The sequence below is a fragment of the Tubulanus polymorphus genome, chromosome 9, assembly GCF_964204645.1.
Source record: "Tubulanus polymorphus chromosome 9, tnTubPoly1.2, whole genome shotgun sequence".
Classification (NCBI taxonomy): Eukaryota; Metazoa; Nemertea; class Palaeonemertea; order Tubulaniformes; family Tubulanidae; genus Tubulanus; species Tubulanus polymorphus.
Window position 1 is genome coordinate 12,441,150 of NC_134033.1, and position 27,704 is coordinate 12,468,853.

General features: G+C 41.2%; 1 protein-coding gene across 1 annotated transcript in view; it reads left to right on the forward strand.

Moving 5' to 3' along the window:
- The window catches only part of LOC141910855 (anosmin-1-like), a 140,160-nt gene that overhangs the window by 82,651 nt on the left and 29,805 nt on the right, over window positions 1–27,704 (forward strand). The window contains exon 3 of the mRNA XM_074801708.1: window positions 18,855–18,914. Coding sequence (XP_074657809.1) covers window positions 18,855–18,914 — 60 coding nt within the window. The remainder of the gene's footprint in view (window positions 1–18,854; window positions 18,915–27,704) is intronic.

Consider the following 27,704-nt stretch of genomic DNA (forward strand, 5'->3'; position numbering starts at 1 on the left):
GAAATCCATGTACCTCGGAACAAATTTACTTAACCCCGTCAGAGTACCACGGCAAAAAATAAATTGGAAAAAAATTTGGCTCTTGTTTTTATCCGAAGATGTCTCAACGTCGTGTGCTTCGGCAAAATCGGAACTATTCGGAAATTACGTCACGACGAGTAACAGCGGATCGGCGCAACAACCAGCACCCGAGCCTCGGCCTCGTACGAGCGAGCGAATAGAGCTAGCACGATGAAACCCCGGCGACGATTCCGTCCATTAATGACTCACAAAAGGACGTAAAGATCTTTTCGCGGATAAATCATCGATAATGAACCGAGGCAACAATTAACTTTCACGTCATGGCGACGCGAGTAAAGCGCGAATTCCTTTAATTCAACTCGTGTCTGTGCGGTGTCTGTCTCTGTCTGTCTCTGTCAGTCGCGCCCGGCTTTGATTCGACGGCGTTTTCGCCGGAATGCGGTTAATACAATTAAATCCGGGGCTTTTAGTTGAAATGACGTTCGTAAGGATCAAAAAGATTCGACGCTTTTCGATTAGGAGCGCTGAGTTTTTGAAGAACTCTGATGTGTGCGCGAGGTCGCCGCGCGCACACGAACGCACCGAGCACACGCCGCGAATACTCCTGATTCTAGGAGAGGCAATTTTAAACAGTTCGGTTTTGATGTAGCTAAAAGTAATTTTCTGGTCATAAACGCCCCCTATGATCGCATCAGTGAATCAACTGACACGATAAGCACTTCACCTTGCTCGCCGTGGTGGTGGCCACTGACCTGGAAATCTGGTAAACACAGAGAATTCGGAAAGTGTTGTTGACCGCGTGTTTCTTTATCAATTCGTGATTCATTCAATGAAAAATGAATTTTTTTAACATTTCAAACCTAGAAGTTATTTTGATTCACACGAGCTTTATGTAATCACATGGAAATATCAGAGGGAAACTCAGGGGATTCGTAAATTTGCGGAAAGTGGCGCCACCCCGTCATAAATACCGGAAATTATTAACAAAAAAGCCAATATATTGTTACTAATGCACGTATTGTAACTTTATGGCAATTCTGTAACAATCTAATGACAATCTTGTCTAATGACAATCCTCTAAGGGTGGGGCAAACAATCGGGCTTCGAAAACCGAACTTCTTGGCTTAATCATGTGCCCTCTAGCGACAGAAATATACACCACTGATTGAAATCTAATTAGGACTTATGGCTTGACGTATATGATATTGGTATTTGATCTCAGAACTCTATCGGGATCGGTTCATTCAATTTTTAAGATGACATCTCCAAATTGCTTTTGTTCGTTATACATTCATCCGAAGATCCTCTTAAAAAATCTCGGTTTTTAACTCATTCAGAAACTGATATCAAGCGTCTCTCCCTAGAGATCGCGGATATTCGCATATGTACATATTTTGAAAGGATGTCTACAAACTGTTACAAAGTGGCGGAGGACTTGTTGAACGAATCCCGCCTTCAGAGACGATCTGTCTGACCGTAACTCGCCGCCCGACTTAAAACTCCATAAATCCAAAAATGCAACAGCATCATCGGGCCGCGATAGTTTCAGCGCAATTGAAACCGCGGTATAGTATTTACCCGGCTCGACGGGTCCTGCGAGATACATCCATCACCGGTTTGACGGATCTCTCTCCGCGCGAGGGTTTGTTGACTTAGCGTCGACTCCGTGGCGACGCTCTGGCGAGCAAATATCAACTCGGAGACGTTATTACTACCACCGACGAAGACAAATCCTTTAAACCCCGCTCCGGCGGGATCGCCTCAGACAGTTTGATATATTGACGTTGGATTTATTGTTTTATCCAAGTTTTCAATATATATATATATATATATATATATATATATATATATATATATATATATATATATATATATATACGTTCATTGTGAAAGCAATAGATTTTATCACCACGCTTTCTATCGTTCTCAAATCTCTACTGCGCCGACAGATTCGTCGATATATAGTAAATATTCTCTTCGAGCGCCGGAGCCCTGAGGCTTAATGCTCACGATCTCCACGGTTGCAACGTAGTTCCAGAATGAGCTCCAAAGTGATTTAGAGTTTCGTTTTTTAAGTCTGTGGTTTTTAAGAACGAAGTTTAGTTTCTCATTTTCCTGTTGAAGTTATACTAACGTATACCCTTGTAAATGCGAATGCTCGCACTTCAAATGAATCTCGTTGACCTTAAATAATATTTTGTCTTTCCTTTGACCAAAAAAAATATCAAAATATAACAAATCTCAAAACTTTTCATATTTAGATCGGCTACCGCCAAATTTGGCTTCGACTGAGCTTATCAACCAAAATCAACTTTATTCATTGAAAGTTTAGCTTCAGGAAATAAACTTGTACTTGGACGGAGTCAGTGCTTGCGCTGTCGTCCCTTATCTCAGTACTCGTTAAATTAGCTTTTAGATCGTCGTCTTGAGATTCAGTTACTCGAGAAACTGCCGACTCAGATATCGGAAAGTTCTGGTGGCCTAGTGCAGCATTGTCGATATTACTGTCCCGTACAGTAGACTCTATACTCTAAACTCTATTACATTAAGGTTATTTCTTGTCGTGTTATGAGTCGGTTTTCCGCCTTTAGCGGCGGGGCTTAAATATTGATATCGAATGCAATATTACGCAGTAATAGCGTTTATTATTGGTAATAGTCGCGATTGTGACTGCTGAAAATTAATGCAATACTCGCCGGCCGCGCTGTTGTCGGAGTCATTCTCGACGTTTACAGTCCAACGCGACGCTATTAACCTCAAAGCCACCGTTCAACGATAATTTCTTTTCCATCCTCATTAAGAATCAGTATTGCTTTTTTATGAAATGCGCATTTCGTTTTGCTCCGTGAATATAATGGTCGAATATTATGTGAAAGTTCTTTGAGACCTGTCTGTAGCATAATTGATATTCAGAACTAATGTGCCTTTGAACGTAGGATCTTATTTTCAAATGGATCAATCGAGTTACTTTGGATTTGAATATCGAAGATTGAATTGACCGGCAACCAGTCTAGTCCCGTTATATTGATGACGTAGAACACATGCTCATCAAAAATCACTATCAGAATTTTTCAAATATAGAATAAGAGTCATGGAATGTATTTCATTACAAAATAAATGCCAAAATTGACAATATTGTAATCGTTATTTTGAAACACTAATATCGATGACGTAGTGCACACCAATACTCACACAGAACCCCTAAAATAGCGAATACAGGTATCCATGTATATAAACATTACTGTAACCGTTTTTATGGCGTCAAAAACTACTAAATCGTTAAGTGAAAAAAAAGTCTCCCTTTCTTCTATCGCCCAATACTCGGTGTCGAAACGTTGACCGAGTTCAGTCTATACAATTAACCCTTTTCTATTGATTGCATTACGATCGTCGCTGCGTCTTAAACACACATACGGCCAGCACACGGAATTCCTGTACTGGAAAAGACCGTCGGTAATAAAACGTGTCGACCCAAACCACCGGCGGATTGCGCGTCTAATTCGCTGAGTCATCGTCGTCATCGTTCGTCCACAAGTTGCCGGTGTCGGCTGCGGCGTCTTCGGGGACGCTCGTTTAACTCTCGCCGAAGTCTCGTCACGCGCCAGTGAGCGCCACGAGAACTTATTGCCGATGGATGATATTTGTTTCCCGCGTACGGTTTAACTATCGTTCCGGCTTTAATTTATATAAGACCCTCGTTCAACAGATTATAGAGAATGAGTCAGCAGCGACAGTGCAGCTGGGTCCTCCACTTATGACCGCATACCCGGTGACTTACGTTCATATAAAGCTTTTTTTCATCTCCCTAAGCTTCTAATCTCCGTTTAAAAAAATGGAAAAAAATGTGTTATTCATATTTCAGCAGCCTATCAAAAGATTAAATGAAAATCGAATTTTTAATGAATTTTGATATAGTTTTTCAATTGGCGAAAATTCTCTAAAAAATCATCTTGCCCAAAACGTTTGCATTGCTCATTGAAAAATCATAAATCAAACAAAGAAATAGCGTTTTCATTTCTTTTTCTAAGTATTCTAAATATTCTTAGAAATCATCATGTTGGGTAATTCCGTATTTGAATATTGCTAAAATTGTTAGAAAAAAAATCGAATTTCTATATTTGGTCTATAAAATAGGGTTCGAATAATATTCCGTCGGGTTGTAATTCGAAATGCGCGGCACGTGAGGAATTTTCGATCGAAATTTCGTTGTTGTTCTCGAATCGAATAAGTTTTTTTTTGTTGATCTCAAAACTGCCAATCAAAAAGCGCCAAAAGCGATTAGCTAACGATTTATGTGACTAATTTTCGAAAATAGATCGTTTTTCAGTCGGCACAAAATGAAACAAAATTCACAAACCCGAGGGAAAATATTCTACAGGTTCAGATCAAAGCATAAGTACATTGTTATATGCGGGAAAATCATTCGGGGTAAAAAATGAACAGTCAGATTATCAATCGAAGTCTTCCTGTTTCCCGATCATCCGACTATGTCTGTTCGTCGGTTTCCGATTCGAAAAAATCAAAAATCAAACCCCTGTTTTGAAATCAAATCGTTATCACAATCAATCAATCAGAATAAGAGGGACAGGTCCTTATTTAACGATAGAAAGTATTGAATATGTTTTTTATCACTCTGTCCCGAGTTGGAAGATCAAAGATTCAAAGTTGAATCATACTTCACACAAAAATGAAGTCTAAAGCCATTTACAAAGTTTTAATTTTCCTCCTATTTGCCTTGAAGCGAAGGAACATTACGAGTGAAAAAAGTTACACCGCCAGTTAAACATCGTTTCGAACATTTCGAGATTGCGATTTCTGCTAGTCCTGCGGGTTCGAATCCCGCATCGATTCGATTTATTGTTTATCGACTCGTAACTTGTAAACGAAACGACGACGATTCGCCGATTCGCATAGAATTGTAACTTGTCGCTCGTCGAACATAAAACAAAAACCGTCCTCACTCTCCGGAGACGCAGCTGTTTTGAAAATTGCTGACTCATCGCCGATTCGTTTTCTGACTTTCAATTACGATGTTCGGCACTCGTAAAAATCAACTTATACGCGTCGATGAAATAATTCTGTGTGACTAAACCGGCAGTAAGTCGTTAAATACAACACGACGATCTGGCGCACGCGGTATTTAGCCGCGAGCACCGGTACCGCGCCCGGTACCTGAATCCCAGTTCACTTTAATCGTTAGTAGTTAATCCTCGTTAAATTTTTCGATGAGTTAACACTAATAGTCGAATCTTAACTCGCGATCGTGTCGAAACTGGAACCTGAAGATTGCTTGTGTATAAAAGAAATCGGCCCAGACGATTAAAGTCTTGCGGAAAGATGCGATTGACTTCGATAAAAAGTGCAGTTTCGACCATTCCTTGCAGTTCCCCATCAGGAACCATTCAGTCGAGTAAGGATCGCGGCTTTCACTGAGAACAAATTTTAGCTTAAAACTGTTTATTTTGAAATGATGTCTCATCAAAAACGCAAAGTAAAGCAATAGCAAAAAAGCCAAAAATGTTTAAGTTTGAAATGAACTTTTTCGTGTAACCGGGACCCAGAGGTGGATCAAGAACTCTTCAAACCGCCGGATTGTGTTAAAGTTACCATAAGTTTAACTTTCAAATTTTCGTTTCAAATTTCAAAAGTACATCGATTTCAGCGAATCCTTTTTGATTCATATTAATTTGTTTATTGAGACTAGAGAATTAACGAATTGAAGCAGAATCGATTTACTAAACGACAAAAATGTTTGTTTACAAATTTCGTCGAGTCAAATTTCTTTAACTTCACTTCAATTTAAATTCGTCATGCGTTGAACTCAATCAAATTTGCGCTGATGTTTCAATTTTCAAACGTGATTTTGATCAGATTTTCTATTCGTTTATTACGATGTTGAGATGGCAGTCACCGCGTGGCTGACACTATTGAATTCTAAGATTTAAAAAAACAAACAGTACAGCTACGGGAAAGGGCGGGGAGTCAAAGGATCTTATAGGTAAAAATTGATAGGTTCGAATAGAAATAAGAAAACTAACTTGAAAGTTTATTGACGCCTTAAAAATAACACATATATTGCTTATATTTGTTGACAATGAATGATATAAATGAATTATATAATTTGAAAATATTAAATATATCAAGGATCGAATTGAAATTTCCGGCAACCAGTCTAGCCCCGATGAATTGGTAACGTAGTGCACATCCTCTCAAAAGTAATTACTAAAATGTATCGCAAATAAAATAAGAGTTATGAAATATATTTGATTATTCACAATTGCAATTGTTATTTTGAAGCGCTAATATTGATGACGTAGTGCACATGGACTCGCACAACCCCTTTAATTACGTATACTAAATACCAATGCATGTAAACATTGATTTAACGGTTTTTACGGCGTCGAAATAAAATGTTTGAATGGATGAATTTTATTTTGCAAAATAAAATATTAAGAAATTATAAGCGACTCAGATTATGCGCTCTCCCCGCTGACGTCACCCGTGGTTCGTATCATCCGCTGTCGTTCACATATTAATTACTTCAGCCCGACGCGAACTTTCACGGTAAACACAACTCAAACGTCGGTGACATGAAATTCCTTCGCTCATGAGAAAATCATTTCAAACGATATACGATCGCAGATCGCGTAGCCGTAAAAGCAATATGCTCATGAAATTACGCTAAGACAAGTCTCACCGAGCGCGCCGTGCGGCCGTCGTCATATTGTATACATAAGTCTCAAAGCGGCCCGAATCACTCTGAGTCACTTGTCATAAATAGCGATGAAAAGACATTTTTCGAGCGTCGAGGAGCGAGAGAAAAAATGAGTATTCATTCATTTCGCCGTCGACGAAGTATCGCTGTCGCTTGATCTGGCCACTTAGCGTCGGTGATTGAAAGTTTGAAAAGCACTCACCAACCGCAATAACCTCGGTTAGATTGTTTTAACTGTACGAATACGAGTCGTGTTTGATGACTGCCACGACCACCACCACGACCACGGCGAGTACGTGCGCTAGAAAGATCGTTGACTCAGCGTAAATTACTACTAGAAAACCAATTTAACCAAAGATATATACAGCGGCCGTTTTAAGCCGTAAATGAATAATTTCTCAGAAGAAGTCTTTAATGTACGTTTTAGATTGATAAATGGGTAAATGAATTTTAACTGAAACGTCTGACCACATAGATATATTATTCCATCTACAACCTGCGGTCTACAATTAAGGGTCACCAAATCCCATCAAGATTTAGGAAAATGAAGGCCCCCTTCCTCAGTTTCGGATCATATTTTACATTACGGTCCCCATCTGAAATAAACTAATTTCCTCTTTGGAGTCAAACTCAACCGACAATGTATTGTGAAAACTGGATACTTGGTCATTGCTTGGTCTTTGATTTCGCGAGAAAACCGCATCTCGCTTTTTACTTGAAATCCTAATATCCGCGATGTAGCGACAGGTAAAAATCCCAAGATATTGGAAATGATTACACTGCAGTTCATTCCTATCAGACAATCATTTTTGAAATGACTAAAAAAATGTTTTTTGATTCATTTATTGCGCGTCTCATTTTGAGTGGCGAAGTCGACGAGACTTAAGTCCAAAAGTGGTCTTAAATCTTGAAACTAGTTTTAAGTTGTTAGATTTATTATCTTAGGTTGTAAGATTGACTTAAGAACTAAGTTGGTCTTAGATTGATCATAAATCCTAGCCGTGACTCACGTGCAACCAGCCCTAGAAATATTTCGAAAATCTTGCTGGAAACCACTCGTGAAAAAGCCATTAATTCTAATAAAATTCTAAGTCATTTAGAAGTGGTATTTCCATGTTGTATCTATAAGGTGGGCTGGCAATAAGTGACCGGTGATTTGAGCGATAGTTTGCTGTATATATCTATGATACTGATATATCAGTAACAGTCCCGCTGTGTGTGTAGGCACAATGTCAACAGTTGTCTGTGACAACTAGAAGTAAATTCTGATCCACTTTATTAACGGTACTATACACTGGTGCTCAGCGCGACGTCCTCTGATGCAAGCTTCATTCTACTGATTTTATTATCGTTGCCAACGAGAAACGACTAATGAGAAGTCGTCCGGTGAATTATGTCTCGCAGATCAGTTGTGTCAACTCACAGCGCGCGCTGTTTTATTCGCTGACTAGTGTAAACCGTACGTGAGTCGAGCTCGTAAACCCTGATGGCGTACACAGGTAGGGTGGGATGGGGCGTCCTCCCTAGGCACGGATTCGAAACCGATTGCACCGGAACTCTTCCTCGAGGGGTGAATCCCTGCCTGCCTACCCCCACTACCCAGGTATACACAGTTTGTGGCCGTAAAATCGTCTCTGTTCGTGTCTGAATATAAACAACGCTAACATTAGAGTCGCGATCACACCCGAGATGATTTGGCCCGAGCCAAATTGGCACCGATTAAGCCCGATTCAAATTTGGCCTGTGCCTTATTATAGCGCGCTCGCTCGGTACTCAACAATGTTTAAACAAAGCAAAGTAAGTCACTCCCGAAACCAGTTGCAATTCACACGCAATAATTTGACCCGTGCTTTAAGTTGGTCCGACGTTGACCCGCGTCGAAAACGATCGTGCCTTAAGGTCAGCCCCCTTGCTTTCTGTGGGATGAGTGGACCTTGTTTTGCGAGCCAGGACCGGTTACGAACATCACGAACAGTTATCTCCTGCCCTCTATCTATACTTTTCAATTGACCCCTTATACCATATCTGTTCCTCCCTCTAAGCCCCGTTCCTTCTGGAAGACAGAGTTGGCTCTCTGAGTCCAAGCTCACTTTTTCGATCGGTTAAATAAGGCTTGTTGCGCTCAATACGGCAGCAGGGGTTTATTCCAGTCGAAATTCAAATCGACCACGCACTTTGAAAAATGACCTGTTTCAAACTATAAATCTTCGTATAATTTTCGGGCGTTTAATTCTCTCCTAGGAAAAATATCCATTTAAGATCGTTAGGACCCCGCGCCGCTCTGTCGCTGGTTGTGCGTCGTATAATTAATGTTTTCTCTGACGTTAGATGATCATTAGTCACGCCAGATGACAAATGGGTCTTCACTAGTTCTCTTCCATTCTCTCTCCCTCTCTCTTTGACGATCTCTTAGCTACAAGTGCTTGATGTATTTCATCCATTCATCAAGTGTGAACATTTGCCCGATATTATTCACTGTATCGGGTCCAGTTTCGCATACGTGCACACAGAATACACTGGTCACAAATCTATCGAATCGAATTCGATCTCCTTCGAGAATTTTTAACCACGACGGTAAAAAGTGATTTTTCCGTTTGCCATTTGTTTATTTCTCGGCGCGAGTTCGGTTTTAAGACACTTTGAAAACAATTGTTTCCTTTAATTTAACATTGATTTCAACGGTTCAATGTATTCCAGGTACATAAAGTGGACTGTTTATTGCTAGAAATATAACAATTACCTTTCGACTAAACATGATTTTTTTACAAATGTAGTATGTGCAGAAAAGAGACTTTTTCTAGACGCAGGTCTTATAGAAGCCCATAGGTCGCAGAACTGTTTCAATAAGCTAAGGATGCAAAAAGATGGTTTATTTTCTTTTACGATGAATATTCTACATTTATTTCTGTCCGGTATCGATTTTCTACTTGCGCTGATTTAACCGATTCCACGCTTTTGAGATAAAGATTCTTTGCCATAGATTTTGAAAGAATTCTGATTTATTCGAAATGAAATAAAATAAAAGGCATCTCGGTTATATCCGATGGATTTAAACAGCCAGGCTATATTTGATCGGACATTGCGCTCGTTTCCGGTTAACACTATCCGGCGGCTATCAATTACGCGTCGGCGAACGCCGAACGCCGCGCATGTTGGATTAGCTAATTCACGGAGCGTCGGACTGGCGCATAGATCACGAAAAAATTCGTTCACCAAAGAGCGTTGCGCTGATTAGCGGAAATCACCGTTACAACCGGGCGATTTATTAGCAAAATTAGCACGACTGTATCCATCGTCACGGCTTCAGCCAACTGTTGAAACCCTTGTCGTGGTATTTAGCGGCGAGGGCCGTGCGGTTGTAGGGCCGGAAATAATGAAATAATCGTTTCTGCGACGTCTCCCTCGGCAGGGATTCGAACCCAATAGCGCGCTGCGGTACGAAGTTGCGACCACCTTAGGGTTTCGAACCCCATGTCGTGAAAACTGCGCAAAGCTGTGACGTCGGCAGGGAATCGGACCCAATGACACGGAGACTTCGCCATAGTACAAAGCTGTACACGGCCGTCTTTTCACACGAAAATGTGCCGCCGTGATAGGATTATCATTTTTACATATATTTTAATTGTTAAGATCATTTACCACATTAAACGCGATTTCTGAATGGGTGAAGGTGTCCTTACATTTTTATGCGCACTGCTTTCGTTACTGCTGAATCCCACAAGCCTATCGGGTTCGAATCCCGCTGCGGACGGACGTTCGCTCGCATATGACACGCCTTCTTGTTCGTAGAGAAAAAGAGCGAGAACTCTTGATACAGTTCCGTCGGCTTCGGAAAATAAGACTCGCACTTGGCAGTTCTGGAGTCAAAATGGCACTATCAGTCCCCTTGACATGATTGCTGCAGTTGTGTTTTTTAAATGTCGCTTTCTCTGCTCTCGGCGCGCAGTCGGAGATTGCCGGTTATTTTTCATCGTTATCGATATTCTATATTGGAATTCTACTCGTTCGTTTTGACACTCGAAATCGCAGCGAGAGTTCCGGCTTTAAAATGGATAGTCGAAAAGAAAAACGACGAAATTCCTCTCCTCATCCTGGCGCGATCCGGCGCCAGACTCGCCGTGAATATCGACAGTTCTCGATATCAAGTTACCGCTTAACGGCTTCCAAGAAATCTAAACTATTGTCGTCGGACGAGAAATATTATTAATGAAAATATATCGTCGTCGAATATTTCAGAAATTCGATTTTGAAAAAAAATATCGGTCGTCGTTTTTCGCTGATCGTGATTCACGACGATTCGAGTGTAGACAAGCGCGTACTACATTCGCGTTCGAGTGTGTATTCATCCGCCAGACACACTCGATGGGTGAAGTGGCCTCGCAAACAATTCGCGACGAGAGACCTAGAGAGAAGAGGAAGAGAGAGAGAGAGAGAAAGGAGAAGAGAGAGGAGAGAAATCACGTACTATATACAGTTCTTGGTTGCTGAATAATGACAAGTCACGGCAAAAGCAAATCAAGTGCTACTCATTTCAAGTATGTTACATCTCTAGTAGGATGAGTCGTACCCTCTCTCGCTGTTTTACGATGACGAAGACGCGCGCAATTTTCTGTTCTCTGATGGGTTGTTTCCCACGCGCAAGGAACCAGAAGTTTTCTAGTAGCGCGTGCGCGTTCTTTCCTATCGAAAAATCCCTCTCTTCCGTCGAAGACTTCTATTGCAGGAAATGAATAAAGCTGTAAAAAGTTTTTCTATAAAATAGCGTCTAAATGTTCTTTTTAGACAGACGGAAGCAATGTACAGTTCACAGTTGTCTTTAAGAAGCTTCAATATATCTTTTACATAGCTTTAAAAAGATTCTCTCAATTTGTATATAGGCCTAGGACCAAGGCGTTTAGAAACGAGACAAAATGACGTGTCCATTTTCCCCGAAGAAAGTTTCGATTTCACCTTTTCTCTCTCAACATTTTCCTCGTAGCTTGACAAAAACGTGATGGACCGTGGTTGCAACAAGCAAGCATTTTTGTCAAAAATTAATGATCTTTTTGAGCTTCCAAAACGTTGAAATAGGTCTCTGAAGAAGATAAATTAACTCTAAAGAATGACTAACGGACAGAAAGTGGAGACTACACTTCAAATAATTCAGACTATGCCAAGTTGACTGAATCGATGCTAGTCGAGTGGATTTATGAACGTAATTCACTCGTGTCAATACGCGAGCCTTCTTAACTTCAATTTACTCAATTAATAAAATATTAGATCCATAATTTCAAGAGAGTCTGACTTGAAAAGGCGGCTGCACATTTTCTCACGGGGTGGAAACACTTGGATTGATTTCTTATACGTTTAACGACCCGTTTAGTCCGACCCCGTTTAACACGGGAAACCGGCGGCTGGTCTTCATATGATTTTATTTTCATGAAGATAAAAGTTTCGAAAAATTGATGAATAACAGTAATTATGATATAGATACTTCGCATTTAGTAAAACATTAATGATATATCAGTATTAAATGAAGGACTTTGAAACTACGGTTAGATTGTTGTGTAGCCTACTATCATTTCTCGATATCTAAATGTATTTCTCTTTTTTACCTAGAAAAGGAAGGGTATCTGGTTCGGAGCTATCCCTGATTAGAGAGTAAATCTTCGAAAACTGGGGTCCAATGGAGTCAATCTTCGAAAACTGGGGTCCAATGATCGAAATGGTGGCTACTTTTTCAAAATACATCTAGTTTGCACTCGACTACAGCCTCCTGGCTTGTCCATTCCTCATTTTTTGTACATAACATCCAACTCGGATATCACTCAAGTCGAACACATTTTGACAGGTCCTAAAAGACTTGAGCGGAGTCTACCGTATTATCATATCATCGATGGAGCAAGCACAGGCTTAGCCGAGTGTTATACGTTAGAACGCCTCGTACAGTCCTATACTCTACGGATGGCGGGTGGGAAAATATCCAGATATGACCTCTGGCAAGTGTATTAACTGTTGCAACTTTCACTTTTATCTCTTTCTCTCTCGAAGACGCCGTGGAAAGCGACACACTTAATGTCATTAACAACGTGTCAGTGTTAAAACTACATATTCGTCGACGGCGCCAGGCGAGTAGCGACGTAATGGAACATCGCGGTACCACCGCAGGCTCGATTCCCGGCTTTCTCTTCTCAGCCCGTATTCGTATATCTGATTATGTCGTGTGTGACATTTTATTTTAGATAAGATTTATCCTCGGGAGGTCACCGAGCCGTCGACGAGTGGAGCTGAAATATATCCGCGGACCTGTTACACGCTCTCGCGCGACGCCTGGTTAAATAAACTTTCTATCCCCGTGTAGCCGCTCAGCCGAGACCGTTAGAAAATATCTTAGAAAATGTTGATCGTGCTAAAGATAGCAAGAAAACTACAATTGAAAGTTTATTAACGTCTTGAAAAAGCATATTTCTTGATATTGATAATAATGATAACTCATTATTGTCGAAAAAATATTATGTAATATAAATCATACAGTAGGATCGTTAACAAAGTTATTTTGGATTTGAGTATATCGATAATTGAATTGAATTGACCGGCAACCAGTCTAACCCAATATATTGATGACGTAGTGCACAGCCTCACAAAAAATGATTATCAAAATTAATCAAAAATGAAATAAGAGTCGTGAAATATGTTGAATGAACAAAATTAACGCAAAAATTCACGTTTATGAGTGTTATTTTGTAACGTCAATATTGATGACTTAGTGCATATCAACTCACACAGTACCCCTTGAATAAAGCATACTATAGGTATCAATGTATATAAACATCATTGTAACGATTTTTTTACGGCTACGAGATGAAAGGAGACTTCTTTGAGGTCATTTTAAATGTCGCCTTTGTGTGATTATCTTACCCTATCACGGCGGTTCCCCGGCGAGAATTCGGCTCTGTAGCCGGCGGTGTCGATTCAATGAAGTCATTATTTCGGGATTAGTATTTGATACGGATCCCGAAGCGATTCATAATTACAATCCATCGACTTTAGTCTAGTTTTTATGCTACGCGCGCATCCCTTAGATATATCGGAGGCTGTGTGTAAGTTGTTAGTGAAATCGAAGACACTTTCTTAGGTAACTCAACCGCAATTGAATTCCTTTGTCGATTCTCCGGTTTTGAGTACAAAGTATCCTTAGGGCTGTAATTAGTGAGTGTAAGGATGTAGACAGAGCAGTGGCCAGATTTTTAGCCTTTTTCACAGAATTGGTCTCTCATCAATCCAGGTTTCATGTGTTTGAATCCTGGTGGCCTGGTAGCAGTCAGTCAGTCAGTCTTTCACTGGTCTCTCATCAATGCGGGGTTCATGTGTTTGAATCCTGGTGTTAGCAGTCATTCAGTCTTTCACTGGTCTCTCATCAATCCAGGGTTTATGTGTTTGAATCTTCGTTACTGGTTTCGTTGATCCAGAAATAAAAGAAAGTTTGAATCGTGATGGTAGCAGTCAGTCGGAATCCTATAGTCCCCCATCAATTTACGGTTCACATGCGTTTCAGTGGGATTTAGCCACTATGAATCACTGTAACCCGAACTACGCCAAATCCCGAACTCTACCTCGGCAAACAGATTCAAAATCCATCGATCAAGATTTCAAACAGGTGCAAAAAAAACTGCCACAGCAGCAGCGGCTTATCCCGTTAATAACAAAAAAGGCTAATCAACAATCGGTTCAGTTTACGGCTGGTTGAAATCCGTATGTGTCCTCTGTTAAAATCATTGGTTCTAAAAACCCATCCATCAAAAGCATCTGCGATGAATTGACAAAACCGATTTCGAAGTCCGAAGACCCAATCGGAAATAGCCATCGTGACCAATTGTTTAAAAGGTATCTTATGTTGTTGGCATCTTTCGCACCACCTCAAATCGATTGTCAGGTAGGATAGGTCAGAGGAAAACCGCAGAAAGAAGCTTTGCTACTGTCAGGATTTGAAACAGGTTTAGTGGAGATCTTAGAAAATATCCACAGAGAGAATAGAAAGTTATGAAAAAAATGATCCAAAAATAAAGGACAAAAGTACCCTAACAAAATGGCGGCCAGCGACTGCAGGATGATTTACGGGTGGGCAGCGCAAAAAAAGAACCATGGAAAGTAACTTCAGGATTCAAACTATATTGTTTGGCAGGTAGCTTAGAGTAGAACCACGGAAGAAACTCCGACAATGACATGATTCAAACCATCATTTGTTTGGCAGAGAGCTTAGAGTACAACCACAGAAATAACCCCTGTCACTGTCAGGATTCAAACTATCAATATTGTTGCCAGAGAGCTCAGAGTAAAACCGCAGTAAGAAACTCCGTCACTGTCAGGATTTTCATAATTACTTTACATCTCAAATGTCATCGCTCTCGTGATGACTGAATTGATTCACAATTCTTTTTTCATTCCGCTGTTCCGTTGTGTAAATCTGACTGACGAAACGACCGATCGAATCGATACTAAATGTTCTACTCGTCGTTTCTTGCGTATAGAATTAGAATCGCATCGATTCTGAATTTTTAACCGAGTCATTTTTCTTATAGTCATCGTTTCGTTCGGAGACAATGGGCGACTCCGATGCGAGCTGCTTTGATCTATTCGGAGTCACTTACCTCGACACGGCGCACCGATCGATACTACACCCTATTGTCTTTAGGGCTAAAATGCGACCGTCGTTCATTTCCGCCGAATGATAATTGCTTTCGATCGCCGGATTTTCTGTCGTATTCCGATGAATGGGATTTCTGGAAGTCGTGTTCGATGTTAATGTAAAATACTCGATGATTTTGACGATATTTACTATAAACCCAAAATACGGTTAGATTGCATTCAGGTACGAGATCGCGATGCCTTCGGGTTAGTTGACTCCACTGCCGGAAGCCAAGATGGCTGCCGGAGCGGCGTTGTAGTGTATTGCTCCATGGACCCTGCTCCCAAAAGCGAAGTTCTTAAGGGTCTCGGTGAACGAGGACCAGGAAATCTGTTCGATTGCGATGCCGAGACTGATCTACCAGATATAATGATCACTGGATTCAGTATGTAGTGTGAGGTGACATTAGCAATAACCGATTAAAGATTCGGAAAATATTCGCATCGCGTCCCTGGGCCGATGAAGTTTGCCTGGTCTATCATTGGTTTAAAGATCAAGTTAAGTCGTCAATTCCATAAAATACATGAACTTGTACTTTCTATGGTAAGACATGATGATACAGAGACTACAATGATATGACGACCCTACGCCAAGCTTTAGAAATTGTGGGCATTTGATAAATCGGTTTCGAATCCTGCTTTTAGAATGCTCGTTTTATTCTCGCCAAACGTCGTCCCTTTCATCTCGTATCCATAATGTCCTTGATAGATGGATTATCGGGCGAGAATTCAGCGTCACTTGTTGCAGCGACGGCGCCAAAGATGAGCAACAGAAAGAGAAAGAGAGAGAGAGAGACAGAGGGAAAAATAACCGTCACAGCTGGATAAATAGTGACAGCGCGCAGACGGCGACGGCGACAGGGCCGCAAAGATCTGCGGCGTTGCTGCTCAACTCAAAGGATCAATTAAAACCACGAATGACTCAACAAGCGGTTTACACGACGCGCATTCGAAATCGAAAACTCGCCGTCAAAAAACACGAGTCGACATCGCCGCACAACATGCGATACCCGCGGGGGAATTTGTCATCCAGAAGACCGAGAGAACAGGATGTTGCATTCGAGTACTTGTCGATTTTAACCGCTGTGAACTGTGGTTCTCGCACAGAACACAGTCACCAGGAAATCTCGAGTATCCGCCACGCGCCAACCACTTGATTTTCGAAACAGCTCCAACTATTCTTGTATAAAGGAAATTAGGAGGATACTCGGGTTTTTATTTGGTGCAATCCTCTTCAACCGAAAATCCTCCGCAATAAGAGTTCAATCAGATCGCGACCCGGATTCAATTTTGTCGGTCAGATGACTCGTTCATTAACTAATATAAATTGAGTATAGAGTTCGGTTATTTAGGAAGCACGCAATCATAACTACATAGGCCTCTATGCAAATTAGGTTCAGTTTTAGCGTGCTGATTGGCCAGTTTACGAGCGCTTCGCGCGAGTACACTCCGAACATTCTCATGATAAATAGAAAGATAAAGTATGTATTTTTCGAGGATACAAATCTTGAATTTAGGTTGTTTTATGATATTGTCATCGTGCGCACTTGGTTTTTAATTGGGTCTCGGCGAGCTGTCATCCCTGATTAAAGTCGCAATGAACTATTCGGCATTTCGCCGGCGTCTGCCTCGCTTCGAGCAGCATGTTGCGCGCTTCGTTGACAGACGATGTTTTCGCGTAATTTGTTTCAATCGGATAATTTCGGAGAAAATGATTCACGAATAACGCGCGGTTGTGTATAGTAGAGTTAAACACGAGCGTCTCTTACTAACGTACAATAAGCGGTTCTCTGACCAGTCAAGAGTTTTTGCACTTGCAATTTCACAACCACTGTCGAAAAAAAGCCAAAATGATGGTTACGTTGTTTAGACGCCATATAGATAGAATATTAACTTCCTTAATTCCTGTTTAGGAGAAAAATGGGTTGAAAAGCATTTCAGAGTCTTCTATTGCAGCTGAAGTGTCAAGTATAGAACCCTTAACCATTTTTATTAGAACTAATTTTGTAGGCATCATCATGTCATTTTCGGCGTGCATTATTTGGGTATTTGTTTCATGGAGAGTAATAACCTGGTGAGTTAATCTTCTCCGCGTACGGGGCTTTGGTCAAACGGTACGCTCGCCAATGTATTCGTAGCTGTGAGACATTAGAGTCCTGTTTTAGTGGAGAACAGCTAAATGTAACTATATGAGTTAGACAGTTGCGAAGGGAGCGTTTTCAATCCGATACAAATTCGTCTTGAACTTTTCGTTCCTCCCTTAGAAAGAAAGCGTCATTCGGGCGCAAGGCTGTTTCTTCGTAATCCGCACGAATTCAGTGTGGATTACGTTACAACATTATCTACAGCGCGCAACAATTGTCAACGGCTTATCTGATAAGCATCGTGACATCATCATCATCATCATCATCGGCGTCGACGGATAAGCGCTGAACTTATCCGCGCGTCGTCGAAATTCATCTAGCGTTCGCGCTCAGTCGGGTTATCATCACTGCAGAGTCAATAGAAGCGCGAGTATCTCGTACCGTGCGCGTGGTTATAGCTAGCGATTCGCTGCTGCTGCTGCCGCTACCGTCATCGTCGCTGCTGCCAACGCCGTCGAGCGAGCAACAGATCTTCGAAAGCGCAAATCACAACCGCAGTTCCATCGTTGACAAACGGCAGCTTAGAAGAACACGTTCAAGCGTCTACGGCGCATTAAATCAAGCTTACACGTAGCGAGCCGATATTTGATATCGTATCGGGCCGAGAATCGATCAATTGGAAATTAATAAAGTCGATGGTGTGTTTTTTTCTGCCCGGTCGTTTCACGGCAGTGCGCGCAGACGGATAAACTGCGACGTGATCGTTTCGTGAGCGCGCGTTGAAGGAATAGATTTATTTGAGAGTTTTATCGCGGCTTCGACCGTTCGTACATCACCATCTCCGGAACGATAAACGACCGCGAATTCGGAATCTTTTTTGAAGGCGTTGAAAAAGAAGAGCTCCTTTTTTAAAACATCGCTTTGTGGTTTTGAATACTTTTTCAAAACGACTTTGAAAATATAAATTCTTTTCTGTGATATCCTCGGAATCTAAACGATTCGGGCGATATTTATTCAAACTTTAATACGATTAATCGTTACGAATGACGATGCATTAAAAGTGGATTAGTTTTCTTGGAAATTCTCTCAAATTTCAATCATTAACGATCGAATTACGGATGTTTTGCGAAGACAAACTTTAAGATAAGGACAGGATATTTGAAAAAAAAAAATATTTGTTGTCACGCTGGAGGTTGTCGGTCGCTGGGGATAATATATTTCGCATAAAAAACATTTCCAAGTTAGGAAAATAGAACTCCGCCATTAACACTGACAATAGAACTTATTAAATGACCTAGTTTCTGGACACCTGGCTGGATATTGTTACTATGGCGATGTATTTATTATCGATTTTGTTGGTATTGTTGCAGTGTGAACTCCCGTGCGCAGAATCGACGTCCAACTACGAGTATTGCACAAGTTCCTGTAAGGTAAGAAACTGATTTTGCTTATTTCTACTGAAAAGCCTTAAGAATCAGTCGAAGACAAAAGTTAATCGTCAATGTTTTGGTGAACGTATCTCAAATTTACTTATTTTGCTTCATTTTTCCATCACTGATATTTCTTCCTCGAAGATTCGAAGATATCTTATTCCCCCTGTCAAGATTTTTTTTCTTGGTAAATCGAAATTCAACGAAACTGCTTACGAGACCCAAATGCACGAAATAGATAACCTCCTATGAAATCACTAACAAGCATTTATTTATAGGAATTAGAATAAAATTAGAAAATTAGTCAAGATAATCTTACTTCAAAAACGGTAAAATTAAGTAAAAACTTGTGGAAGAAACAATCGTGTCGCCTAACGCGCCGATAAGGCCCTGGAGGGTTAAGCCAGACCGTGAAATCAAGTATATATCAAACATTTCCAACGAAAGAAACGCGACCCGATCGAACGAAAGAAACGCGACCCGATCGGCTGGTGGAAGGGTTAACCATCTCATCAAAATGACTTCATATTACGACGAAGAAATGAAATGCGCACAAATTAAACTGTAATAAGAGTTGAGTGTTTATTGATGTCGTTGGTAAACGCTTCAGCGATGAATTCGAGATGGTGAAATTTGAACTAGTGTTATCGCTATTACTGTGACGACCGCGGCACGTGTTTGTGTGTGAGGGGGCGATGGAGGTATTCGTTCAAAGGGCTGTGATTGGTCGGTTGAGCGCAAACGTTAACCCTTTTCACCCGAGAAGCGATAGTTATTACTTATATAAACACAAAAATAGGAAATAGGCATATGTCTTCCACGAAAGGAATCTTTAGTACCGTGAGACGTAAACGCGAAGTCTTAACGGGGTTTTGGAGTTCTCCCCCGAGAAAATCTGAAACAGCGTTAGTATCCTTTTCAGAGCATTAAAAGTGATTTTAAATTAGAACGCAATAATGTTATCTTGGCAAAAACCCAGGGCCTCTGGGTTCCCCAGCTAAATCCGCCCTTGTTGTATACATAACTTATATGAACTTATGGACTTATTCTATTAGCGAGTCAAATCTAACTAGAGACTATGAAGCTGTATCGTTTAGACTAATAGATCACTAGTCCACTACGAGTAGGAAGATTTGTCGCTTTTTCTTTTGATTGAACCCGTGAATGATAGCGCGAGATTTAACCGTCGATTTCGGGGATGAAAGGGTTAACGCGATGGAGAAAGTATTAATTAGTTTTTTAAGTGATTCGTGTTGAACGATGCCAGATGTTTAACGGACCAGTGATCAGCGCTGTACTGCTGTCAGTGTAGTGAATCGACGCTGACAGGCGGCGTGTTCTGAATCGTTGTGCGGCGGTCGTGTTGTACCATCACGCGTTGATGCCAACATGTTGCACGGTCGCACGCACTGAATAGATCAATTTGGGAATCTAGTCTAAACGTCTCGTGTTGTACTGGATGTCGTTATATTTCGATTACCGATGTTTAAAAAAAGGAACGCCGAGCGCTCCAGGATACGCTCCGAAGTGAAAAATGGTCCATGAAATCGGCCGTTGGTAGAATTCATCGGGAATCATGAAAGAGATAGGAGTGTTACCATGTAGCATCGAGTAACTCCCTGTAAATGATATAGTCAGAGAAAAGTGATCAAACGAATGTTGTGGTGAAGTTCCATAACACCCAATTTCCTGAATTCTTTATCTTAAACTCCATGAGCTCTCTTATCTAGGGTGTTGGAAATAAGAAGTGAGCCTATACCAACCTTTGCCAACAAAATGTTCGTTTGTGAAACTGGGCTCAGGGGCCTGACGGTTGATGGGTGTCGTTTAAGGTTTCCACTTGTGGTTCCGCCAAAATACCGAACTTACTAGATGATATAGCCGGCCGCATGTACGTTCAGATATGAAACTATATTCGGCTCGGGGCTGTGTAAGGTCAAGGACGTGTGGATTTAATCATAAGTCGTATCCATTCATCGCGCGAGAGTGAGGGATGCACTTTCAATATCGGTATGTCTTGTTTGGCGCTCCACTGGACCCGGCGATTAATAATCAAATACAAGTCCGACTCTGGCAGGCGATGTTCGCCGTATAATAGTGTACGACAGACGTCAACGACGACCGGGCTGCGCACCGGAGTCTAGCCGTGGCATGTGAGGTTCTACGAAAGGGCTATAGAAGTATCTTTCAAATTATGAATCATAATAGGTCGCATTAAGATCAAAACGATAGTTCAGCGTTTGAGAAACCTGTCTAGGAAAGTAAGGAGAACGGATTTGAAGAAGAAAAAACTCAAAGCCTTAAAAACTCTAATCGTTGAAAATTTTCAGCGAATAAATGAATGGGTGATTAGATTAGAAAACTATTTAGAAGATAATAGAATCAAAATGCACTATACACACATTAAACAGATTAAAAACGGAATTTTGGCAATCTATCAAAAGTTGACTTCAAAATTGATTTTAGATTTCGATGAATTCATTTCGTTTTTCGTCTGAGTGTGGCCATGCTACAGGAGCCAGTTGCTGGGTGAGGCTATGCTACAGGAGCCAGTTGCTGGGTGAGGCCATGCTACAGGAGCCAGTTGCTGGGTGAGGCTATGCTACAGGAGCCAGTTGCTGGGTGAGGCCATGCTACAGGAGCCAGTTGCTGGGTGAGGCTATGCTACAAGAGCCAGTTGCTGGGTGAGGCTATGCTACAAGAGCCAGTTGCTGGGTGAGGCTATGCTACAGGAGCCAGTTGCTGGGTGAGGTTATGCTACAGGAGCCAGTTGCTGGGTGAGGCCATGCTACAAGAGCCAGTTGCTGGGTGAGGCTATGCTACAGGAGCCAGTTGCTGGGTGAGGTTATGCTACAGGAGCCAGTTGCTGGGTGAGGCCATGCTACAAGAGCCAGTTGCTGGGTGAGGCTATGCTACAGGAGCCAGTTGCTGGGTGAGGTTATGCTACAGGAGCCAGTTGCTGGGTGAGGTTATGCTACAGGGGCCGAGGCCAGTTGCTCAAGAGTTAGTGGATAGTTGACATTGTGGACAATCAAAAGTTCATTGTTAATGGTATTCATCCACTAGATATCTTTAACCAACTTTTCAGCAAGCGGCCGCAACAGACGTTTTCAAGTTTCCAGATCCCCGTTTGAGTTTATCAGTCTCTATATACCCATAACTGCATTAGATATTGCATCATTAATATTTCATCGAATACTCGACCGTTAACTACATTCTTGATAATTTAATTCGTCACAGAGCAACATCATTTTACAATCGTTTGATTAGTGAAACGGCACTCGAGTCATTAATTAATTAGTTTATCGATCATCACACGTGACGCGTGCTGGTCGCTTGCGTCGTTGAAAAATAGCGCGCACCCGATCTATTGTTTGCGTATCGATGTCTGCGCTCTCACACTGCACGCTTCATACGCGGAAGCCAAAGAATCGAAACAAAAAATCAATTCTTATCTTGAATGAAATCCTGTCTCGGCGTCGGCTTCGTCATAGCGCGTGTACATATGGGAATAATGATACGTAATACGACAGAACCCGGTTACGTCGATATTTGTACAGAAATTCTATAATTAAAGTTCAGCGATCTTTTTAGTTAAAACTGGGCGTCTTTTCTTGTCTCGTGAAGAATATTCGAGTTGATCGATCGAGTTCGAGCCGAATCGCGTCAAATCGTTGAATTCCCGCGACCGGACGGATGATTCTCCGCCTCAATGTTGCGAGAGTGCCATCATTTTTCGGCTCGATATTTAAAAAAAAAAAACGTTTTTCATTCTTTGTGAAACAACTCGCGCAGGTATGACTCACCGAATTTTGAGAAGAAAATATAATCTTTTGATTAGCGATCTTTTCGCTTTATCATATTTTTTTCTTTTTTTCGCACAAGAGGCTGATGACGTCTACACACTGGAGGGTGGAGTCCAAAGAATCGTTCGCTTATAAAAAGAACCTCGCCTAATTATGACTGGAAAAGAAATGTACAATATTTGACTCGTTTGATAGCCCCATGCATAACTCATTTTTCTTATGAACCTTTGAATAAATAAATAATTGTATGATTGTGGAAGTGGTTAAACAGCTCGCGAGTGGTTTTAGTAATCAGGCGGCTCGATACCCAGACAGAGTCAAGTTTAAGTCTTCACGGATTTGTATTTTTGAAGAAAGTTCATTCTGGGGAATTCCGAAAATCGTACAAAACGTTATTGCCTGATATTTCGTATCCGCAACGAAAAAAGGACCAAACATGCAACATTCTGAGAGTTAGATCTAACATCTTAATCTAAAAACAATCATAAAACCATCTCGGCACCAGAAGTAAACGTTGCTTAGTAAGCCTGTCATATTTGCATAGCACAAACGTGGTTACGTGTTAAGTCGCAGTGAAATTTAGGCGCACTCACCGGGAATCGAACCCGGGTCCTATGCCAACTATAAGTTATGGCAAGTCATCATTACGTAACGCTGCATGGTTATTATCATGAACTTTCATCAGTCGACATTCAAAGATTCTCGTCAACGAATACTGTTTACTCACTTTTAAATGCTTACCGAAATAAAAATATCTTGCCTTATTCCTTGTTCGCTTTGTTAATGGAAAATATTTGTTTCGTTGAGTGTTTCGTCTTCAATAAAAGTCGTTGAAATTGATTTACTCGTCGCATCGGATTTCGCTGACGTAATATTGAACACAATTCCGCAATTTGCGATTTATTCCCGCCGCAAAGGGCACGCGTCGGGTGATCCCGATTCCAGTATTTAGACGTGAATACAATGGGATGCCGGTTTCGCTACTGCTGCGGCAGTCGATGATCCGCTAGGTGCGCTAATGTTCCGTAGGACTTGAATGATAGATTATGCTCCGTTTGTGACGTTTCATACGATGAGCTGCATTTTACCCAATTAGCTTAATTCATCGAAATAGGCTTAGATGTATATAGATCTCTCCAATCCTACAGCAGTGCTTAGGTGAAGAAAAAAATCTTTACAAGTTGTTGGTGTTTACGGCTGAAGTGACCAAGGAACTTCAAAATAACTTCAAAAAGGAACTCACAAATATTGAGAATTTTTATCATGAAATCAATTGCCGTTAGAAAATGTTTGTTTACCCCTTACCCCATATCAGCGAAGATCTGTTATCCAATAATCCATGATAGTAGTGATTTCTGAGAAACAACCCGAGGTAATGGATGGGGACGGAAGGGTAAAATGAACGTGAGAAAAAAAAACGAAATAAAAATTCAATAAACGCCTTTGATAAAGTCGCTTATCGCCGGCGATGAAAACGGATAAATAGCTTTAATGAAAAAAAAGAAGAGATTTCTAAATAAGAATTCAATAACGGCGTCAAAGATATCCACAGGCTCGTATTAGTTGTGCGCATTGAAAAATTGGTTTCGCACAATTTCACCTGAATGTTATCCGCCCGGCGATGTTCTTTTATCTACGATGGAATTTGATTGTTAAGTGGGTGATTTCTAATCTGCGTGCGGTGAGGAGCCGCCGCGAAAATTGCCTTCGTAAGCGACGTCGCACACACGCGCTCGCTGACGATCACCGAGCCGCAATCGTCGACACTTCTGGCTATACACGGCGTTGATTAACAAAAAATGCCGCGCGTCCTCGATGAGAGATGAAATTGCGTTTTAATATTACAATCCGCATCTCTGGCGCGCGAAGGGCGAAAGAGAATAAGAGGACGATGGAATGAAAGTGAAATTGGCGGCGGCGGCGCTAAAACACGGCCTTATGGAAGTACGGACTCGTTTGTGAGTCACAGCGTTGCCCAAGGTTGTCTTCGATGGCTTCGGTTTGAGCTTTATTTGTTTAGCTGAAATTAGATTATGACGCTAGCAGTCAGAAGCCGACTTGAGTCAACAGGATCTATACCTGCGGATCGTCTGAACAGATTCTCACACCACAAAGGGATCCCGATCTCAGTTTGTGGTACCCAACATTTGAAAATAACGACCGTGATGTACGAAAGACAAGTTGATTTTGATGTCACAAAGTTGACTCGTAAAGGGTCGTGACGTGTAGATTAATTGAGATTGATGCAGATATCAATCTGCAGTTTGGAGCCACCCCAGAAACTCGTTCGCTGGTATAGTATATCATCAGGACACCGTCCATGGTAGTATGAAATCTTGACGATCACTTTTTACTCGTCTGCCCGTACTTCCAGGAATCCAGAGCTAGATATATCCCGGAGCGTTATTGGAGATTCCCCAATAACGTAAAGTTGTATGATTTGTTTAACTCAAATTGCCAAACTCTTAAAAAATTGGCGTTGTATATACGCAAATGTTTAATACATTTCTAATGTTAAATGTTGCAATGTCTATTGTAAATTAATTTTGTGCTCTGTGCAATTGTATAATTGTGGAGTAAATAAACTTAACTTAACTTAACTTAACTTTTTGAAAGGCGCTGATAAAATGTCTAGCGTTTGTAGTTAATTTCATCACAAAGTAAATTATTAATTAGACATTTTCGTGGCCTAATCGCAGGGTAGACTGACGATCAAAACTTGGAAGAATAGTGTCGATGTTTAGAACGCCCAGGGGAGTCCAGATACGCAGTTCCACAGTGTTTGTGAATCGCAGATATAGATTCGGGGGTCAGACTCGAACTCATGTTTGGAAGTGTCTGACGCGTAAATACCGGATGGCAATAAACCATTCTCTCGATTCTAAACTCTGAAATCGGTGATAATAAAGAGGTTTTGATGTTGTTTTAGGCTATCGTACAATATGAGTCAGTGTGTGACAGCATACAAACACGGGCTCTCATCACTTCGATCACACACCACCACCACCCTAATCTATCTTAATGGCCGGAAGGAAGGATGCGCTCCGACGATTAGTGTTCACTCGCAGGTGATCATTGTAAACCAATGATTTTGTTATGAAACGCCCCAAACGAAGTCGCATTATCGATCGTCAGTGTTAACTGCATAATATACGTCAAAGCTTAATAACCAGTAAATAAAAAAGTGACTTCTATTTCGGTTATTGTTTCGAGGAGGCATCTTAATACTGTACGCACGTGTTTTGAAGGATTTCATCCCGCCCGTGTGCGATAGAGTGTATATAGATTACGGCTTAGAGACGCGATGAGGGTTCGAGAAACCGACAGTCACCAGATGTCCTGAATTGATGAGACCAGCGCATTGACTGACATCTAGCACGTCACCAGCATTCAGAGTTAAACGGTCCTGTGGACGTATGGTAGACCAGTATACTGACTACTACTACCAGGATTCAAACACATGTACCATGAATTGACGAGAGACCAGTACATGAAAGATTGACTGACTGCTAACAACAGGATTCAAACACATGAAACCCGAATCAATGAGAGACCAGACTGACCAACTGACTGACTGACTGACTGACCGACAAATAAACCTTGATGTCCTTGGATTGACGAGAGACTGTATTAGAAACCGATGCTTACACAAACTCGGCGAGTGTAGCTTGTAATAGTTTTCACCGGTTGGAAAGGGTTAACTATTGTATATTGTATTGCGGGATTTATACAGCGTTTTACTAAGAGCCTGCAATAGTGAGATAAGACAACCGAAAGGTGTTAACAACAACTGAAAGCTCGTTGACCGTTCTCACTTTTTTTCCTGCGCTCTGCCATATATTATTATCAGTTCGTGTTGGTTCCTTCGTTTGAGCGATGAGTTCTTTCTTTCCCATCCGTCATTTTTCTACCTGTCAATTTTGTAACTGCTATTTCGTATCAAAATCTAAACTGATACAGTATTCAGAAATAAATACTTTATGCGGGTTATATCCGGCCTTCCCCGAAAATATCCGTATCCTGATCGTCATTTTTTTTCGTCTATGTACAGGGCTTCATCCGAGACATAATTGAAAATCAACTAACAACAAGTGAACTACAAACAACATACATTTTATGAGTGCACTTTCAAAAAGTCAAGATTTCCCCAAACAATAATTACAGTCTGGAGCGATGGTTTTAGGTTGCTAGTAATTGATTGCTGCGTTAGTTCACGTATCGAGGTTGAGTGTGTTTACAACAATTTCGCAATTGTGGAAACTGCAGGAATCTTGTAATCGTTAAACTGTATGCTATATACGTTACTCGTTGTGTGTATATATCATGTAAGTCAGCTACATTGTAATCAACAGTGAATCTAGCACTGTTTTCGTACGGTACACGTCTGTAATTAGTAACACGTTAATTGTTAACAAGAGGCTGTCTCGGGTACGGGGAGGGAACGATCGTATGAGTTTGTGTACAGAGACACCTACCGGTCAACGCTGCAAACTGCCCTGGATATGCTCCATCCGTCCGTGATATTGGTGATAACTTGTTTTGGTGGCAGACTTCATTTTCAATCTCAGTGATAGCATTTTAGAACGTATTGTATTAGGTATTAGCGAAGGCCTTCCGCAATGGTTTCCCTTACCGTTGTCGAATGCAATCCGGGCCCACGCCCTGCCTTCTGATTGAGTTAAGCATTTTTGCCAAGAAAGTTCTAGTGATGGTCGCTCTGCAAATTTGACATTCATCTTCACAGAAATCGTATCTTCTGGGATGTATTTTTTCACGCTTTTCTTACACCTCAGCTGACGTCTGTTGGAAGCCATGCTTCGTGCGCTACCGAGGACGGCCCTTCCTTTGCGTTCAGACTTCCACGTCCCCTTTACAAAACCTACCCTAAAATGCGCCATATCACTAATAAACATTAAGAAAAATAGTACTTTGAAGAATAACTTGGTTTCATTAAAAGTACGAACTTTCGCTATAGCTTCATCAG